Raw genomic sequence first — 21,593 nt, 5'->3', positions numbered from 1 at the left:
TACAACACCTAAGGACAATGGGCCTAACAATTTGCCCAAAAAAAACGAAAATTAAAAGAACAAAAAGGACCGTGCCATTGGACAGAGGGACAGTTTTTATTTTTGCTGCAGGCGGTATCAGCTCCTTTGCTATGGTGTGGGGTCTTTTTCCACTGAGCAACTTGGTATGCCACCTTATATTATGATAACAGTGTTCGCTGGTTTACTGACGTAACACTGACAAAGCAGGACGGTTGTTGGTAATATTGGGCACGTTTTCGCTGAAAAAAATCAAGTAGCTATCAATGTTATTGGGGTCTAACATCTTTAAGTGACGTCTTAATTGATTCTGCTTCTTGCTGTCAGCTGTAAACATTTTTAGACACACTAAACAGACTGGTCTTTCCTCATTTCCTACTATATTAAAAGTCAAAGCCTACAAACGCTGATGGTAAGACCCGGAAGGACCCTGTAGCAGCTTGAAGGCAGGCTGCTCCAGGAAGCTTCAGGCTTGCCTCTTTTGTAAATATTGTAAGATTTTTTTATCTTGCGTGATAGAATATGCAGTGTTGCTTTACTCTTAAGGTGTTTACTGAGTGATCCTTACACTCTAAATGTAACTCATAGCATTAGCGTAGCATTCGCGTTAGCATTAACTTTAGCATGGTGAGCATCCTCTTAACCTCTCACTTGTTTACAACTCGTCGTGACGTCCTTGTGGGTTTAATTATCTGAAAAGAATACTGTTCTTGCTGACTGTGTAAAATCATAAAGGGAAGTGCTACATTTGTTGGTTTGGTAGCACTAGATTTTTTTGAGATATTTGAGAAGTACTGTCTTAAGGTCAGACAAAACAGATGCCTTGGACTGTTGAACGCAAATCACACGGGCCATTTCTTTTGGCCACCGAAAAGTAGTTGCAGTAGGCGAGACGCAGAACCTGCATAGTAATTGGGCGGTTAGCATTTGGACAGACATTGTGACATCCTTTGCGGTTGATTAAGTTTACTCATCCGAGTGCAAAGATTCCTAATAAAGGGATAACATATTTGCAGTCATTGGTCCAGAGTCGGTGGGTGCATGTTCGGTATAATTTTGTGACAAAGTACTAGAGCACAGTTCCAATCCGAGTGAAGGCTCATGAACTATCCGAATCCTGTCGCAGTTGTGCGTTCAAAGCGATAGACGTCAGGCAGCCAACTGTGCTGTTTCTCATTACCGATGCAACTCTAGATGTTGTGTTGATGTTGGTTGATGTGTCTGTGTTTGTGTTTCCTAGTGAGAAAGAAGCTGCGCTTCTATCCCAGCGGATACATTGGTTGAGCTAAGAACTGCCAAACCACACAAAGTGATGGAATGGCACTTTAGGAGCCAAGATTCACAGGCACACAATGATGCACGCATATGGGCAAATGAATTTGTATGGATGTCATTTCAGTGGTGAATGTATGGAATTTAACTTTGTGAATGCCCAAAGAATCAAGATAAAAAAGTATATTACAATTTGCAAGTTTTAAAATTTCATTCAGTTTCTAATACTTAATCAGTAAACAATATATACATTCTGGTACTGAGAACTTTCTCTTGGCATATTCAGTGGTACCTCGACATACGATCGCTTCCACACACGATCTTTTCGACATCCGGCGTAAAATTTGACTCTCCATTTGTTTGCTACATCCGACGACATGCTCGAAATACGATGACATGACAGCGCCGCAGACGAACGCACGGCGGATTTTCTTGTGTAAGAAATCAACACAGGTTTCAAAAAGGTTTGTTACAGGTGGTGAAACAAGGAAAAAGGTGACGCTTACCTTCTAAATGAAGATGCAAATTATAGAAAAATATGAGCGTTGGGTGCGCACCCGTGAACTGGCTCAACAATACATCTCCACGGTCCTCCTCCGACCACCGTTCACCAGGCTTTATAAGTTAAACCGCCAGTTATTATTGTGGTTACATCGCCAATGAAATCGCCAGCTTCCACACATTTGTATCATTTATTTCACAACTTATTTAACACAAAACGCCTTCTGACCGCCAAAGTTGATGGTGTCCTGACTAAAACTGTGAATGTTAAACTCTCAAGCTCACCGCTCTCGGGCGCGGTGCGTTCAGCTTAGCAAAAAACGTCCGCCACATTAGAACCCGATTTGTTACATTATTACAGGAATTATTATTAGTATCCCGATTTGTATTTATTATTTATTTGTTTTGCTATGTGTAATTGCCATTTGTAATAGTACCAGCAGTATTTATTAAGGATTTAGTGTAGGTTATTGGGCTGTGGAACGAATTAATGGAAATATAATGTATTCCGATGGGAAAATCCTGCTCGACATACGACCATTTTGACTTACAAACAAGGTCCTCGAACGAATTAACTTCGTATGTAGAGGTTCTACTGTACTGTATTTTGTTTGGATACTACAGAGCTAATCTGGCACGCCAGATTGATTGTTCCTTATAGCCGCTATGAATATATTGCACTGTTTCATGTGAAGAACCTTCAAAAAAAGATACAGCTGGTGATTGGACGATGGCTCATATCGTCTGGCAAAAACATCGTTTCTCGTCCAAAAAGCTTTTAGTGATGTTCTTTGCTTCTCTCTCACAACGTGAAATTGACCTATCTATGAGAACCGCTTGGCATTCCACTGTAGTATTCAAGCAAATCATGGCTTACTGGTGACATCTGAAGCTCCTGCCTCTTTCCTTTGATTGGCTCGCCACCAAAAGGCGACCAATACAAATTAGGCCATAGCATGATCTATTGTTTCACAGAGGAGAAAAAAACGATGTTTCTTGTCAAAACAGATTTTTGGGTGATTCTTTACTCTTCTTTTTACACTATTAAGACCTTGGGATTGTGTCAAGTGACCCAACATCCATGAAAAAAATCCCTGTTCCTTTTCAACTTACAGTGTCATGCTTTCATGACTTTTCCTAAAACAGCTCGTTTTATCTCATTCACTTTTTTAAATTTTGAAATCACCTAAAGAAAATTTCATTTGAACATCGTTTCCGCCTTACCCTAATAAAATAAGCACCCAGCCATTTTTTAAGGCTGCTGTTAAGGCTGCTGTTCCATTTACGCCCATCAGATGTCTTCTTTCCTTCCCTGCCCTCCTACTCTATACGGCTACGTCTACATTACGACAGGTAGTTTTCTTCAGGCTATTTTGCCGACTATTTTCATACCTGTCCACACCTACGTTCCAGGTGCGTTTAAGGCCCCCTGCTTCTGCAAGGTACGCCAGCATTTGCGCAAACTGCGTAGAAAGGGGCAGCCTCATGTTACGTCATCGCCCCTGCGGTTTACCTCTAAACTGAAAACTCGATACTTGCCCCGGTGGCAAATTTCAAAATTACTACACCTTCTAGATTGTCATTATTTTTGTTATTTTTTATTTTTTTTGTGAACGCATCACGCAGGAGCGGGAGTTAAGGGAGAGCTCGCTCGGCTTTTACGAGCAGTCGCCGAGTTGTGATTGAAATAAGCCTGACATCGTTACTTGGGATTTTACAATCGTTGCTCGGTTGGGCTCTCAACACTTGGAAAACAACAAATAGAAGCATATGGTGTAGCGCTGCGTATATTTCATGGAAACCATGAGTGCTTGTGCATAACAGTGGCGATCCTGGAAGTGGCGACAGTTTTGACAGTTTGACTAATCCGGATAATAGGCATACTATAGTAGCCGACATGCCGCATAGGCCAACTAATTACACGTTTAAGGCCATTTTTTATTCTGCCTTAAAGTGATCCTCTAACTTAAATACATGTAGGCTCTAATAAACCACAATTGTTCTCTTGTACTAAAGTATGTTGTTAGAAACACATAAAATGTTAAATCAATGGCAATATTTTATAGTATTTGGTCCATATTTTGACCGTTAGTTGGCGCCATGGTTTGCGGGCTCGCAGTGATGACGTAATTGGTATCTTTCCAAATGTGTAGCGTGTTCAACAATCGCTTATTGCTGCCTAAACCCGCGAAGTAAAATGCCACGATGTGCTGCTTTTGGGTGCAATTTCCAGTCAAATGGAAACAACGGGGTGGTCAAGATGGAATTATTATTTTTAGTGAATAAATGTGCATAAATGGAAGCTTCTCCCCCTTTTTGGTCCCTTTATGCACGTATCCTACCCACCACGCGTTACAACTGGCGCCCGAACATTTTTCCTGGATCTTCGGTCAAGTATGGGATCCGTCTATTTTCTGGATCTGACGGTCCCATCGCGTCTGCAATAATTGTTTTGGATCTGTCAATTTTTTTTATCCGTCGGTCCCACAGCAGCTTTTCGGATCAGTCTATTTTGTGGAATCGACGGCCTGACCGCGGCTGCGATATTGCCATGGGATCGGTCTAAATCCTAGATCTTCGAGTGTGTAAAAAACGCGGATTTGGATTAGTATTGCTATCTTTTTTGTTGACTATTCTTCGTGGGAGTTTTCCCCAAATCATACTAAATAATTAAAGCACTATGGCACGCTACAGTGACGACAGTGACTCTGACGTGGACCTAACAACAATGTTGGAGTTCGTCAGGGAATGCGTGTTTGTGTACTGCTGAGCTCCCGCGTGAAGAGTGGTCAAGGTGGAAATATTATTTTTTGTGAATAAATTAGGGCTGTCCCAAATGACAAATTTTCTCCCGATTAGTCAGCCGACTATTTTTACGATTAGTCGACTAATCTAATAATTAAAAATTTTTTTTTTGTTTTTACTAATTTAGCAATGAAATTTCTGTTGACGCTTATCAATTCACAAAAGTATTTTGGAACACTTAAATTATTTATTAAAGTACAAATAAACATGTAAATAACAATAATAAATCACAAATAAACAATGAGTTCAAATGCTGATAGAATTAACTAGTGCAAAAGAATGGAATGTAAACAGATTCAGAACACTGACTTCGCCTTTCAAACATGATTCAAAACAATTCTTAAAAAAACACCTGGCATTAATATTATAGTATAGTACTATATATAATAGTATTATAATAATTATTCATTGCCAATCAGATTTTTCATAAAGGGTGTCATTTTAAAGGTATTCTTAGAGTAGAATCTGAATTCTGAAGTATGTGGGATTAAGTCCAGAAATCGTTATTTTTATGACGAACATGACATGCTTTTATTTTGAAATGTTCACCGGAAGTACGTTCGCTAAACAGCTAACTTCAGCTTTACACTCCGCAAAAAAAGCACTTTTTGTCACTGCGTGTAGTGTCAGTAATCGATTTTTTTTCGGTCATTTTTTTTCGTTTGCAAATGCTGTTAACCAGCGATTTTTCATGTTTGAAGTGTCACCTTTTAACCGCAAGTTTGCTTTCACGACACGACTGCCAATGTTTTATAGCAGGCAAAAGTAAGTGCCTTTTTCCCCCATTCATCTCAGTGGAGCAGTGCTTACGTTACAGTGTTTAATATAGATGTGTTTTCTTATTTTGTATGTCTGAACTTTAATTCTACAGCGTTTTGATAAGAGAAAGGAACTGGAGTCTCATATGCCATCAGCACACACGCACCAATGGATGCACGCACGCGCGCAGCGATAAAAGGCAGCCGTGAAAATTACCGCCCTCATTGCATATCGTGACAGGCTTAGCAACTTCAATAAAACATGTCGTTAGTTAGTTAGATGGACGTACAAACTGGATGACGGGGCTTTAGCTGTTTATTCACGGCCGACGTGCAGCCAAGCTTGGAATTGAAGGGACAGGACACAAGAGTGTACCCTCCTTTGTTTCTTTGAAATAAGTCAATGTTTTGGACACTGGTGCGCTTTTTTGGCTTTGTGCCGCTTTCCCCGCTTGGATACAGAGTGTCCGACATTCTGAACTTTCCACGCAGATATTTTTTTTAACCCTTCATTAACCGTCGATGGGATGTTGTGCTCGTCGACGGATTTATGTCATCGATGACGTCGACTATGTCGACTAGTTGGGACAGCTCTAGAATAAATGTGCATAAGTGGAAGCTTCTCCTCTTTCAGGTACTTTTATACACGTATCCTAGCTACCACGCGTTACGATGTACAAGACCTGGATTACACAAGGTGTGCTCTTAGGCCTGTACTGTATGTAAAGCACACGACAGCTCTGGATGCTAACAATCTACATAATTATATTGGGATAAGTTTGAAAACGCAATATGCTTACCTTGAATATCTGCTAATAAAACCGGAGTTCCCGAATCCCAACAGCATGCACTCTCCCTTCCAACCGGAGTTCCCAACAGGACTCTCTCGCATCACCAGTTTTGCCCAACTTTTGTCTTATCAGGTATTTGCTGCACGCATTTTTCGCTGAAGCTCGTCTTGTGAACGACCGACAGTGCTGTCCTGTTCTTCACTTTTCGGATCTGGTTCAAACAGGAAGGGGTAGAACTGACGACATGTTGGGAAAGCTAACGAGTGACGCGCTGGAATTTCGGCAACGGTAGCAGTGACGTCATGCACTGCGACGTAACATGAATGGCGACCTATCACTTAAAATAATTTTACAAACTTTCTTAAAACAAAAACATTAAGAGGGGTTTTAATATCAAATTATTATAACTCAAACTAACATTTGTCTTTTAAGAATTACTTGTCTTAAAAATAGAGGATCCCTTTAATGGCAGCTACACCTGTTAATGAGGAAATGAAGTCTATGTCCGGAAAAACTTGAAAAAGACCTATCTACAAGAAGCGCTTTGCACTCCAACATTCTATTCATGCAGATAGATGTTTTCTTGTCACATCTGTAGCTCTCGCATCTTTCTCCTGATTGACTCGGGCATCAGACGAAGTAGTTGCACAGTTGAGGTTTGCAAGACGCCACTGTTGTGATCAATTTGGGAGTGTCATCACCTGTATCCTGCTGACATCCCCTTGGTAGCATATTCATAAAACATATGGGGATTTCTGTGATTTATTGTAATGTAGGTACACTCAACGGCTGCTAACGTATCGTTCCTCTGCACCCTCTCAGCCCAGAAAGGTCTTCTCCACCTCAGCCCTGATGTCTACCAGGAGATGGAGGCTAGCCGGAAACAGGGAAGTGGCTCCCCAGGCCCCAACAGCAGCAACTACATGGCCCCGAAAGACATGGGCCCTTGCACCACCCCGCTACCCCCAGGACACACTCCATATTTCAGCAGTTCACCCCCCACTCCTAACACGACAGCCACCATGGCCAGAGAGTTGCTGCTAAACGGGCAGTCGCCCATGGCCGATGCCACGCTGCAAGGAAAGGGGAAGACCTGTGGTGTCTCCGTGCAACCCGCACAACAGCTGGAGTACTTGGCTCGCATCCAGGGTTTCCAGGTAAGCTTCAAAAGGTTTCGTTCTTTGATGTCCAAACTATGTTTTTCTAACAGTCGTAGTGGAAACGCGTCACTAAAGCAGTACCAAACTGAACTTTAATCTTTACTCTTTTATACAGTGGATGTTATATTTGCCAGAGGTTATTGGTCTTGTGGTGGTGGTCATTTCAGCAAGAGTCGGTCTTTATTTTGAATTGCAGTCATGGCTTAAGTGGGAACTAGAGTTGTCCCGATCACCTGTGTGTCCAAGCCACCTGATTTTGAGTAGCGATCCGATACCTTGGTAATTTATTTATCTATCTAAGAATTATACATACATTCTTTGGTTTCCTTTGACAATATTGTTGTCCATCCTGATGATTTCTGCTTTGTAGCCATAATTTTTTTTTTTTTTTTTTTTTTTTAAACTAATCTTTTTCACCCTAGTCCGATCTTTCAAAAATGACACGCAGAGGCACGATTTCTGATCAACTGATTGGATTGGAGACATCCCTAATTGTTATACCTCTGGATTATTTTGTTGCTTGTAGCCTTTTATGTATTCACTATGTCCATCGGTTATCATATGGCGAGGGTGTGAAGTGGTTCCTCGACTGTCAGCATACTGGCCTGTTCTTATCCATTAGTCACTCATGCAGGGGCTCAGACAAACATTCTTTGAGTCAAATCACTCAGCATCACCTTATCTTATTGCTGTTTCTCACTGTGGACATTATTGGCAAGCAATAGTTTTAGAGTGAGTAGTGAACCTCATTGGTGCTTCATAACTGGAAAGGACACTTAGGCACACAAATCATGCATTTACATGTTGAGGGTTGCAAACTTGAGCTGCAAATGCTTTTTATCAGTTGAAAAAAGTACAAGAAACATTTTTCTCATAACTTGCTAAATTATTTTTTTTGAAAGACTAATGTTATTTTTCAGAGCCTTCCTGTGTGTGTGTAAACTGAGAGAGAGCTCTGCTGCCCAGCAAAACCTAAACACACACACGCAGCAGGTTCTGTTTAGTGGAATTGAAGAGTCAGGATAAGTGTGCATGTATTCAGTTTGAGCCTGTCTTGTTTACTGAAAGTCCCGACTCTAATCTGCATTATTGACTTTAATCTTTTTTTTGTGAATCCCTCCCTGCATTAACGTGTGGTAATAAACACATCAGAATTTGAGTATATTTCTGAGCCAGGCTGTAATTGAGACATGCAGGCAACATGTGTTTAATTGAGCGGATGTTTTGTATCATGGACATGATGAGTCTGAATGGAAAATCTCAGGCTTGTGGCATTTGCCATATATTAATTTGTTTCTGTGGTCGAAACACACAACAGAGACTAAAAAAATACTGTTCTCGCTTTTCCATAATACAGATGTCACTTTGTGTCACTCGATGATGTCAAGCAACACTCAAATTTTACAGTGCTGGCCAAAAGTATTAGCATCCCTGCAATAATTTTTTTTTCGTGACAATGACGAGCTAAAAACCTATCTAGGGTGACTAAAACATAAAGAGACGAACCCCAGTTTTTGTCAACGATATATGTGTTCACATTGTGTGACAATTTCTTATTGTACAAGTAGTCCATTAAGCTGCATCTCAGCAGTGTTTGGGTCGTGTCACTCATGTGACATGCTGTTCTCCACACTTGCTATTTTGAAACATATGGTAAGATTTGTTTTCTTAACTTGGCAAGAGAGAATATGCAATGTTGCTTTAGCCTTGAAATGTCTGTGCTGAGTGGTCATCACGCACTAAGTATAACTGGTAGCATTAGCATAACGTTCGTGTTAGCATTTAATTTAGTGTAGCGAGTGTCCTCTTATTCTCTCAGACAACGGTTTTTACATACAGTTCGTGGAGTCCAGGTGTAGCTTAATTAATTGAAAACAATGTACCGGTAATGTTTTCCTGCTGAGTGTGTATTATTATCACAAAATTGGTGTTGTCCTTGTAGATGCTACAATATTAGCTTCCCTCTAATTTTTCGTGTGTCTGAGCTGACACACTAGCTTCCTGAGTACACTGAGGACCACTGTGAGCTAGTGTTGTATCGGTCGTGAACGATTCGTTCTTTTTGAACGAATTGTTTGGGTGAACGACACCGAACTAATCATCTTCTGCACTGATTCGTTTTATGAAGTTGGGGCTTGCCTTGTTATCTGCGTGGGAGGGCGTTGAGCAAGCGGCAGCGTCTACTGACATAGCACATGACCAATCAGACGCCAGCCTCATCGCGGGCAGGGTAGGGAGCGGAAACAGAATCAGGGCGTCTGTCACTCACTTCCACGTGTGGCCAATAAGCAGCCGGCATGCAGGCAGGGGGCAAGACTGAGTTATGTCACTTCCCGTTCACTGACTCTCCGTCCTACCGAGAATGCTTAGATGATTCGTTCTGCTAGACTGCTACGCTAATTTATAGTTAGCCTACACCAGCAGTCACGCAGCAGCGCTGCAGCAGTGAACGAGCTAAGTACTGAAAGGAAAGGGCTTTATCACATATTCTTTCATGTTGAGCCTATCATATGCTACTCAAATGCACAAAATCACCACATAAACACAGTGAGCAAAGTTTACTGTGCTTTTCTCAACAGACTCGAGACTACATATGACGACATTGTATCCACTTTACAGTACGTTAAAACTTTCGCCAGTAGCTACAAGGCGATAAGGCTGAGCTATGGATACGTCGTGGGGGCGGGCGAGAAAGCTGTCAAGAGACTAGCTGGACTTCATGGCAGCGAAATTTATCTAATCTGTGCCCATGGAAAATGACTATTTAGTATGATCACCATAATACTGATTTGCTATGAAACGGTAGTTTCATGACATATTTTTCCGAGTTTTTTTTTTTTTTTTTTCCCCTCCGTGTCACAGCTTGTCGGGTTGGGGCGCAAATTAATTAACGTTGAGTCCATCAGTCCATCCTGTGCGACTAAAGCGTCCAAAAATTAAACGCGGGGACGTAGGATGTATATATATATATGTATGTCTCCATTTTCTTAACATACCAATGAGAGTGGAATGGTTACATTGTAAAGAGCAAACGATTCTCTTTTCGTCAGCATTTGGTGATCTGAGATCGGGAGGAGATGACTGCGTGGAGTTGATGGGATTATTTATATATTAATACCAGTGCAAAAATGACATTTCAACACGATTTTTAGGTAATATTTTTTCGAGTGTTGTTTTATTTATTTATTTTTGTGTCAGAGAAGCCAAATAATAATAATAATAATACATTTTATTTATAACGCTGATTTAATATTTATTAATATACATAATAAATTGATTATTTATTAATATTTTTTATATTTTCTTATTTGTGTGCAATAAATCTCACTCAACCGGAAAAAATAGCCGAAGACAGTTTATTTAAATTCCACATTTACTTGTTCTTCAGCCGAAATGATTTGGTGGTTTTTCAAATGGCTTTCACGAGCAGCCAGCTCACGTAAACACGCATTTAAACTACGAATACGGAAGGGAGCGTGCACGTAATTTAGCGTGATTGAAAAAGTTTGTGCTTAAAAAAGGGGGAAATGTTTAACCGTTTCCTATATCAAAGTGAAGCAAGCACAAGCCATGGCTTTGATCCCATAGAAATATGATAGACGCGGAAATTCTCATTGCTGCAGCGGCTGGGCTGCAGAGACGAGGCAGTGGGAAAAAAAAGACACAGTCTGTCACTCACTTCTGAATCTACAAAGAGAGCGGCCAATGAAAAGCCTGTGTACTGTGCAAGAGGGGGCGGGACCAAGCCTTCCTGTTCAGTTATATATGCTAAGCGGCCTTTTGGTGATTCGTTTGGCAACGTCACTTCCCGTTCACTGACCGAACGATTCATTTGGGCGGTTGTGGGTGGGGGGGATGAGGAGGGCGAACGATTCGTTGAACGATTTGTTTGAACGAATCTTTTTACTGAACGAACCGGAATTGATTCGTTTCCTCAGGTGAACGACTCTTCCCGTCACTACTGTGAGCAACATCAGATGTGTACGCTGTAGCCGTACACCAGTATCATGCCTGTTCAAAACCTTGGATCATGGCAAGTTACATGGCTTATTAAAATAATTAAATTACAGCAGCAATTTCATTAGTTTACTTTTAATATAATTAATTTGGCCCACTTAAAATGAACCGGACAAAAAATCTTGTTGTTCATGAGATGTTTTACTATGTTATATTTGAGAGTCCTACTTTATCCATAGAAACAGTCCTGCTTTGGTCTGGGTAAGGTCCAGTTGTGGCATGGGTGACTTAATAGATAAAGCATAATGAAAAATGGGTAGAGCAAACTCGTACATTAAAAGTGTTCAGACAATAAAGACACAAAAGATTCCTATTCTCAGTTTCTCAACAGCTATACAGGACAGGTTAAAAAGAAAAAATGTCAGGAGTAGCTCACCGTAATTTCCCGAATACAAGGCGCACCTGTGTATAACGCGCACCCCAAATTTACTTGTAAAATCTAGCGAAAATTATTGTACCCGTGTATAACGCGCACCCTAATTTTAGCACCAATAAATAGAAGAATACAAGAAAACAGAGCTCGTGCACAGATACAGAAATGTCTTTTTACTGACTGGTGAAACACAGCACAAGCATAGCACATTGGTAGTTCAAAACATTACCGTAAACTGACCATATGTACGGTAATAATATGATCTGATAACTTCTTCAACTTACCAGAATCCAGGAGAAAACAAAACAGATGTGACTTTTCTTTTAAAGGCTGCTGTATAACTTGCTCGTTTCATCATGATGGATAAATGTTTCCTCCATGGATTGATACGGTAAAATAAAAGTGAGGGTTTACGTCGGAAGCACATCGCCGTACACTAGAACGTAACAGTAGGAACTATTGTTATTTGGATTTGAGTTTCCTGAGGGACAGATATAGTTGACGGACACAGAAAGCCTGTGTTGTGTTACGGTCTGAGTTGCGGAGCTGCAATAAACGTCGACTCAAATGAGTTCAAGAAACTAAATTCTGTGCTTTATGAAGAGTGAATAAAGCAGAATTTAACACAGATTAAATCATTCGGCCGATCAGAGTGAAGTATTACCGATACAAAATGGTGTTGTCACGTACTGTAATGGTCGGCAACGGATCGCCGCATACGTTTCTTCAACACAACGTGGCCGTGTCAATTAAAAAAAAAAAAAAAAAAAAACATATATATATATATTAGGGCTGGGCGATATGGCCTTAAGCACGTATCACGGTAAATTGAGCAGATTTACCTCGATAACGATAAATGACGATAAATTCGCCCAAGCAGACTGTTATATAATTTGAAAATCTGAATCAATGCATGAAATAGATTAACCGTTTCTTGTTGATTTATTTACCAGCTTTCAATTTAATATATTTAACAATTGTACATGCAGTCTAAAATTAAGTATACAAAAATGTATTGTAAACAATAAGAATTCAAGTATGAACATTTAAAACAGCTTGTATGGCTTGAACAATGTACATTGTCAAAATCAATATGCCTGTGCAAACATGTCATTGTAACACAAATTACTTACAGCTTGAACAGTACACTTCAAAACGACAACTTATTGTTAATGGTTGCTGTGACATAATTACTCAACACAAGTGTTTACTGCAAGGTTTCAGGTTTTTTTTTTTCCCAGTGCATTTTTTAATACATCCACACTAAGCCTGAACGATATATCGTTTAAACATCGCCATCGCGATGTGCGTGTGCGCAATAGTCCCATCGCAAGCACGTGCGATAGTTTTTCTTTTTTTTTTATCCACATACGCCTCACGTTCTGGTCTGCGCACAGCCTCCTACCTATGGGGGGCCGTTAGGGACATAATTCAGGATTACCTTTCACACACACTTATCAAACGTTCTCACACACTCTATTGAAACATTTTCTGCGCACGTATAGATGTGAGATTCTCGCACGCATACATGTGATATTCACGCACACATACATACGAGACGCGTGCACGAATACATGTGAAATATTTTTTGCGCACGCATATATATGAAATCCTTGCACGCTTACATGTGAGACCCGCGCGCGCATATATATGAAATCCTTTCACGCTTACATGTGAGACCCGCGCGCGCATATATATGAAATCCTTTCACGCTTACATGTGAGACCTGCGCGCGCATGTATATGAAATCCTTTCACGCTTACATGTGAGACCAGCACGCGCGCATATATATGAAATCCTTTCACGCTTACATGTGAGACCAGCGCGCGCGCATATATATGAAATCCTTTCACGCTTACGTGTGAGACCAGCGCGCGCGCATATATATGAAATCCTTTCACGCTTACGTGTGAGACCAGCGCGCGCGCATATATATGAAATCCTTTCACGCTTACATGTGAGACCTGCGCGCGCATGTATATGAAATCCTTTCACGCTTACATGTGAGACCAGCGCGCGCGCATATATATGAAATCCTTTCACGCTTACATGTGAGACCAGCGCGCGCGCATATATATGAAATCCTTGCACGCTTACATGTGAGACACTCACGCGCATGAATGTGAAATCTTTGCGCTTATACATGTGAGACACTTACGCGCATACATGTGGAATACTTTTTGCGCACGCACACATGTGAAACAATATTTTGGGTGCCATGTTTGTACTACATGTCGAATCCATTTTGACTGGGAGTGGATGGAAAGGAAGATCGGATGTCTAACACTGTCATTACCAGCCGTGAAGTTAAAGCTGGCAGTATTTTTATGCTCCTAAATGTTTCCCATTCAGGAACAGCTCTAACTGTCAACACGTTGCAAAAATGAAACCTGGGTGGCTCAGGGTGCGTCATTGAGATTCGGCGTCTGTTGTTGTACGGCTGGCGCTGCATTAACTTACCATCACTTCCAGCGAATGTCGACGGAACGTGGGTCCAGAGCATAGCTGCAATCAGCACGAAGTACCGCAAAATATTTGCATAAATATATAGAAATAATGTATATATATACACATACATATATACACACATACACTATACAGGGTGATGAAAAAAAGAATGGGCCAAAACCATTGCGGTAAATTGGGGGGGCAATAACTACATTGACACAAGTATTGTATATTTTTGTTTTTATTTCATGCTTTACAAGTGCTCAATGTGACCACCAGCAGCATCACGGACAATCAAGCTGATATGACTAAATTTGTTAACTTACTTGATAAAGAGACTTTCTTATCAAATTAACAATTTAATTAATCATTTCAGTCTATGTCAATGATTTTGAAAGGAATAAATGTGTGATTTTGGCACATTGTTTTTGAATCACCCTGCACATACACACATACATCATATGTACAAACATAAATTATATATACAAACATTCCTTATATATAATTATATTATGTACATATAATATGTGGTCAATAAACCTTACTGTGACATTTTATTCTTATACTTTAACACTGTCTTGCATCTGTGAATAAACACAATTTGCACTTCAGTCTACAAGGCATATATATTTGGCAATTGGAAACAAGGTGGGATGGTTTTTTTTATTATTTCAAAACAGTTCCAATGGACTTCTTCAAATCTGAAATTTTACCTTTTTCATCAGTCATATGCAAACTGATATTGACAATCAAACCACACTCGGTATAGTAGCTTAAGATCCATTTTTATATACATATTCAGTAACTTAAGTACTGTGGAGGGGGGGGACAAGTTAGTCCCTCACATGCCGTTTTACTGAATTCTCATCCCACATGCAAAACAAACATTATTTCTTTTATACATTTTAAACAACGAACCAACCACAACAATATTGCACTCAAACCAGTGTGGATAAAATAATGATTTGTTGTAGTGTGGGACATTTCCAACACCGTATATCCTGGTCTGCTCGCGTTGTCATAGCGGAACTGTTGCCCCGATGCGAGGCTAGCTGCAAAGGCTACCCCAAGATGCATCGGCGTGCCCGGGCATCAGTCTCGGGGTTCCCGCGCAGCGTGCGAAAACTCTACCACCGAGCCACCAATACTTGCAATGGAAGACGGGCAGCACGCTGAAATGATTAATCACAGGGTACACAAAGAGACAGACGACCATTGGCACCCACATTCATACCGTCACTGAGTGGCAATTTATCCTGTGCTTCTCTTTGTCGATATCAGCAGGTAACCTGGACTCGTCCGGATACTGGCCTCCATTTAAATGTGCCAAAAGCCGGAGGAACAGTTGACGCCCACTTCAATTGTGTCATAAGCTACAATGTAGCTTATTGGTCAAACTAACGCCTTTTCCTCCACGACCTTAGAAAATAAAAGCAGGCAAATTAGGTTAAAGAGGAAAAAAGGTGATTATACAAAAATAAACAGGTCCATGACCCATATTTATATTATATATGTATTTATACTTTTAAGAATATTGCCAAACTTGACTGATCCTTCATACAAGTAAATACACTGCCAATGGGAAAACCCATTGGCAGTGTATCAAATACTTGTTCTCCCCACTGTATATATCCCTTCTGTCGCACTAACGTATTATTTGGAAAAGGCCCAATAATGAATCGTAATATGCAGCCCTTTTACACTGTCTACTAAAATACCGTGCACACTCATAACTGAGAACCTCACACAACTACACAAGTCTTTTTTTTTTTCCCGAAAGTAATGCTAAAAATAATAGAATTTTCCAAAAATTACATTTCGGTATAAAAAATGATAGAGAAATACACACTATTATTTCTAGATTCATTTAACAGTTTTATCCAGGAAAAAAATGATTGGAAAGATTTGGTGTTATACATTGCTGCACACTTTTTAAAAGATAATACATTTCCTATGAATATTCAGAAACATTTTCAAAAAGGTAAGGCCACTTAGAACCCCAGAGGTATTGATATGTTGGTGAAAAAAACAAAAACTTGTAAAGACATAACATGATTTTTTTTTTTTTTTTTTTTTTTTAAGGGTTGGAAAGGATATTTTTAACGTTTAATTTTTTAAAACCAAAGACAGAGACTTGTCACAGATAGCTTTGTTACAATGTAATAAAAAAAAAAAAAAGCAAGTCTGGTAGTTTTCAGATAAATTGCTATCGTTATTAATGCATGTGATAGAATATTTTATCCAAGCAATAATTTGCTCATCCCACTAGTAATTTCTTTTGCTTATGTGAACAAGAATTTTGTTTTGATGTTACTAAGTATGGAATAGTAATATACACAGGTTCAACTCAAGGAGCAAGGGCAGCTAGTAAGAAAATACAACAACAACATTTATTCAAAGTACTACAGAACTCACAAAATCATATAATCCCCAAAATATACACAAACTATCTAAATAAAAAATATTGAATTTGAACAGTCCCTTCAAAGTCTTTTGCTGCTGTGCCTCAATGTCTGTTGTACTATTCAGTGTATGTGTGTACTATCGGGATAGTGTGACTGTATATTGTGTGAAGAATTTTGTAGTGAAGGTGACCTTATCTGCTTTGGGTGATGCTCCAACAGTTGGCTGAAGTTGAAAAAAATTGGTCCTCAATCCCTCATTGAATCAGGCCGAATCCTCCTTGACATCAATTCTGTCTGTCAGATGTAGATCCAGCAATTAAAAACAAACAATCTGCATATCAAGAACTTAATTTTCAACCAACCATAGAATGTACAGCATGGCAAGTATAACCTACAATACTGGTCAAAATTGGTCGTTTCCCACATTTAACTATTTGTTCATGAATTGTACAGTGACTGATACTAGCCCACCTATCGATAATACTTTCCAAAAATGCATCAACATACAACATTAACTTATTTGTATTTGAAAAAATAACATCTTACTATATTTCCAATTTCCTCCAATTGTTTTTTAGACAAAGAAAAGACACAATATCTTGTAACTCAACTCTACAGGAAAACGTGTCTATGACATATCCTCTTGCATAGTAGCATAAAGCATAGCAACTCACCAGACACTTGTATCACACAGAACTCAGATGTAATTCGCTGATTAGAGCAGTCTGGAACTCGTCTGCAACAAAATCAACCTTTTATGGTTTCGCGTACATGAAATTGAAATACGTTTTTTCGAAACCATTACCAGTTTTTCTTTGGTTTGAAAGAGGTCGCGCTAGCGTTAGCGTTTTCTCCATTAGCGTTCATAGCATCTTCATTTCCCAAAATGCAACGCTCATATACCTGGTTTTAGTGCAATGCAAGATCATATAATGCCATCTAGTGGACGTTTTAACTAACAGCAGTCATCAAAAATAAAGTTTTAAATAAAAACCATAAACTATACCTTTATCAGTGTTCCACTTCATTATAGAATGTAGGCTAGTACTGAATGTGTGTGAATATGTAGTTCGATTTCATCCCTGCTGACCCTTATATCGATTATAATTTGATGTTGATGAGGCCGCACAATACTTTGGACTTCCTTACAATCTCAGCCAAGTAACATCTTGAAACATATTTATTCAGACAGGCTTTCTTCCTCATAATTCCATTATTCTTTTTAATTTAACATTGTTGTGGGTTTTATCTGTATGTGTGTATTTTAACTTATTTTTTACCTTTTACCTTGTACGGCAATCTTGAGTGTCCTGAAAGACACCTAAAAATAAAATGTAATATTATTGTTGTTGTTTTTTAATGCCACGTTTAAAACACACAATATAATTTATTCAATAATGCTAAAAAAATCTTAAACTTTATTTAGATCTATCTTTATCAAGCTTAAAATTTATGTGCTAATGAAAATATCTTGCTTTCTAGATTATTCAACCATTCAATTTATTATAATTCAATGGCATGCATCAATGTGGATACTTATAATTACCGAGACTTATGTCTGATAGCTTTTTAAGTCATACGTATCTGTACAGATGTTTTCACATGCATTTATACGAACGTTTGACCAAGGAATGTGAGATATTTTTCAGTCTTATGTGTGAGAGGTTATTCACTTGTGTGTATAAGAGGCTCTCAGTAATGAGACTGCACAGAATCTCACTTGTGTGTAGAAGAGCATCTCACAAATGACAGTGCACGGCATTTCAGTAGATAGTATACGAGGCATTTTATAGTAGGAAGCTGTACTGGTCCTTTTCAAAATAAAAGTATTTACGGCGGAAGCGATATATTTTTACTTGTATAAAGCATCATTCAAGCTTGGCAACATTCTTAATAGAATAAATACATATATGTCATCTAAATATGTGTCGTGGACCTTTTTTTTGGTGTGTAAAATCACCCTTTTCCTATTTAACATAATGTGCCTGCTTTTATTTTGTAAAATCGTGAGGGGGTGACGTTAGTTTGACCAATAAGCTACATTGTAGCTTCTGACGCAATTGACGTGGGCGTCGACTGTTCCTCCGGTGTTTGGCCCATTGAAATGGAGGCCTCGGGACGCTATTGTGGACGAATCCAGGTTTCTTATCGATTTCGACCAAGGAAGCGCGGGATGAATTGTCACTCAATGACGGTATGAATACGATGTGGGTGCCAATGCTCGTCTGTTTCTTTGTGTTCCCTTTGATTATTCATTTCAGCGTGCCGCCCGTCTTCCATTGCAAGTATTGGTGGCTCGGTGGTATAGTTTTCGCACGCCGCGCGGGCACTCCGAGACAGATGCCCGGGCACGCCGATGTATCGTGGGGTAGCCTTTGCAGCTAGCCTAGCATCGTGGAACCAGTTCTTCAACGACAACGCGAGCAGACCTGGATATACGGTGTTGGAAATGTCCCACACAACAACAAATAATTTTTATTATATTTATTTATACCACACTGGTTTGAGCGCAGTATTGTTTTCGTTGGTTTGTTGTTTAAAATGTGTAAAAGAAATAATGTTTGTTTCGCTTCTGAGATGAGAATTCAGTAAACGACATGTGAGCTACTAACTTGCCCCATCCCCAGTACTTAAGTTAATGAGTATGTATATAAAAATGTATCTTTAACTTTAACTACTACACCGAGTATGGTTTGATAGTCAATATCAGTTTGCATATGATTAATGAAAAAGGTAAAATTTCAAATTTGAAGAAGTCCATTGGAACTGTATTTTGAAATATTAAAAAAAATAAAAGTGTTGCACCCCCCACCTCGTTTCCAATTGCCAAATAAATATGCCTTGGAGGCTGAAGTGCAAATTGTGTGTTTATTCACAGATGCAAGACAGTATTACAGTTTATGAATAAAATGTCGCAGTATAGTTTATTGACCGCATATTATGTGTACATAATTTTATATAGTGAATGTATGTATATAATATGTTTATATATATATGATGTATGTGCAGGGTGATTAAAAATCAATGTGCCAAAATCATCACGCATTTATTCATTTCAAAATTATTGAAATAGACTGAAATTATTACATTTTTAATTAAATAAAGTACTTACTTTTTTTTTTTTTTTTTTTTTACTTTAACAAGTAAGTAATCTTAACGAATTAAGTCATATCGGCTTGATTGTCTGTGATGCTGCTGGTGGTCACATTGAGCACTTGTAAAGCATGAAATAAAAACAAAAATATACAATACTTGTGTCAATGTAGTTATTGCCCCCCCAATTTACCGCAATGGTTTTGGCCCATTCTTTTTTTCATCACCCTGTATAGTGTATGTGTGTATGTATGTGTATATATATATACATTATTTCTATATATTTATGCAAATATTTTGCGGTACTTCGTGCTGATTGCAGCTATGCTCTGGACCCACGTTCCGTCGACATTCGCTGGAAGTGATGGTAAGTTAATGCAGCGCCAGCCGTACAACAACAGACGCCGAATCTCAATGACGCACCCTGAGCCACCCAGGTTTCATTTTTGCAACGTGTTGACAGTTAGAGCTGTTTCTGAATGGGAAACATTTAGGAGCATAAAAATACTGCCAGCTTTAACTTCACGGCTGGTAATGACAGTGTTAGACATCCGATCTTCCTTTCCATCCACTCCCAGTCAAAATGGATTCGACATGTAGTACAAACATGGCACCCAAAATATTGTTTCACATGTGTGCGTGCGCAAAAAGTATTCCACATGTATGCGCGTAAGTGTCTCACATGTATAAGCGCAAAGATTTCACATTCATGCGCGTGAGTGTCTCACATGTAAGCGTGAAAGGATTTCATATATATGCGCGCGCGCTGGTCTCACATGTAAGCGTGCAAGGATTTCATATATATGCGCGCGCGCTGATCTCACATGTAAGCGTGAAAGGATTTCATATATATGCGCGCGCGCTGGTCTCACATGTAAGCGTGAAAGGATTTCATATACATGCGCGCGCAGGTCTCACATGTAAGCGTGAAAGGATTTCATATATATGCGTGCGCGCTGGTCTCACATGTAAGCGTGAAAGGATTTCATATATATGCGCGCGCGCTGGTCTCACATGTAAGCGTGAAAGGATTTCATATATATGCGCGCGCGCTGGTCTCACATGTAAGCGTGAAAGGATTTCATATACATGCGCGCGCAGGTCTCACATGTAAGCGTGAAAGGATTTCATATATATGCGCGCGCGGGTCTCACATGTAAGCGTGCAAGGATTTCATATATATGCGTGCGCAAAAAATATTTCACATGTATTCGTGCACGCGTCTCGTATGTATGTGTGCGTGAATATCACATGTATGCGTGCGAGAATCTCACATCTATACGTGCGCAGAAAATGTTTCAATAGAGTGTGTGAGAACGTTTGATAAGTGTGTGTGAAAGGTAATCCTGAATTATGTCCCTAACGGCCCCCCATAAAAATCATCACGCATTTATTCATTTCAAAATTATTGAAATAGACTGAAATTATTACATTTTTAATTAAATAAAGTACTTACTTTTTTTTTTTTTTTTTTTTTTACTTTAACAAGTAAGTAATCTTAACGAATTAAGTCATATCGGCTTGATTGTCTGTGATGCTGCTGGTGGTCACATTGAGCACTTGTAAAGCATGAAATAAAAACAAAAATATACAATACTTGTGTCAATGTAGTTATTGCCCCCCCAATTTACCGCAATGGTTTTGGCCCATTCTTTTTTTCATCACCCTGTATAGTGTATGTGTGTATGTATGTGTATATATATATACATTATTTCTATATATTTATGCAAATATTTTGCGGTACTTCGTGCTGATTGCAGCTATGCTCTGGACCCACGTTCCGTCGACATTCGCTGGAAGTGATGGTAAGTTAATGCAGCGCCAGCCGTACAACAACAGACGCCGAATCTCAATGACGCACCCTGAGCCACCCAGGTTTCATTTTTGCAACGTGTTGACAGTTAGAGCTGTTTCTGAATGGGAAACATTTAGGAGCATAAAAATACTGCCAG

General features: G+C 39.3%; 1 protein-coding gene and 1 long non-coding RNA gene across 4 annotated transcripts in view; one reads left to right on the top strand and one right to left on the bottom strand.

Moving 5' to 3' along the window:
• Positions 1–21,593, top strand: part of stau2 (staufen double-stranded RNA binding protein 2) — a 277,129-nt gene that overhangs the window by 138,302 nt on the left and 117,234 nt on the right. The window contains exon 12 of the mRNA XM_057824591.1: positions 6,968–7,302. Coding sequence (XP_057680574.1) covers positions 6,968–7,302 — 335 coding nt within the window. The remainder of the gene's footprint in view (positions 1–6,967; positions 7,303–21,593) is intronic.
• Positions 13,790–17,991, bottom strand: LOC130908793 (uncharacterized). 3 transcript variants are annotated; one of them, XR_009061652.1, is made up of 5 exons: positions 17,354–17,991; positions 17,223–17,284; positions 16,739–16,842; positions 15,378–15,562; positions 13,790–15,315 (listed from the first exon to the last, which is right to left on the bottom strand). It is a non-coding gene; the product is annotated as an uncharacterized LOC130908793 (long non-coding RNA). The 3 variants fall into 3 exon arrangements; XR_009061650.1 differs by having other exon boundaries at positions 13,790–15,562; XR_009061651.1 differs by lacking the exons at positions 13,790–15,315; positions 15,378–15,562 and having other exon boundaries at positions 15,569–16,842.

The sequence above is a fragment of the Corythoichthys intestinalis genome, chromosome 20, assembly GCF_030265065.1.
Source record: "Corythoichthys intestinalis isolate RoL2023-P3 chromosome 20, ASM3026506v1, whole genome shotgun sequence".
NCBI classification, from domain to species: Eukaryota; Metazoa; Chordata; class Actinopteri; order Syngnathiformes; family Syngnathidae; genus Corythoichthys; species Corythoichthys intestinalis.
Note: the sequence above shows the minus strand (reverse complement) of the source record. Positions and strands in the feature narration are given on the sequence as shown.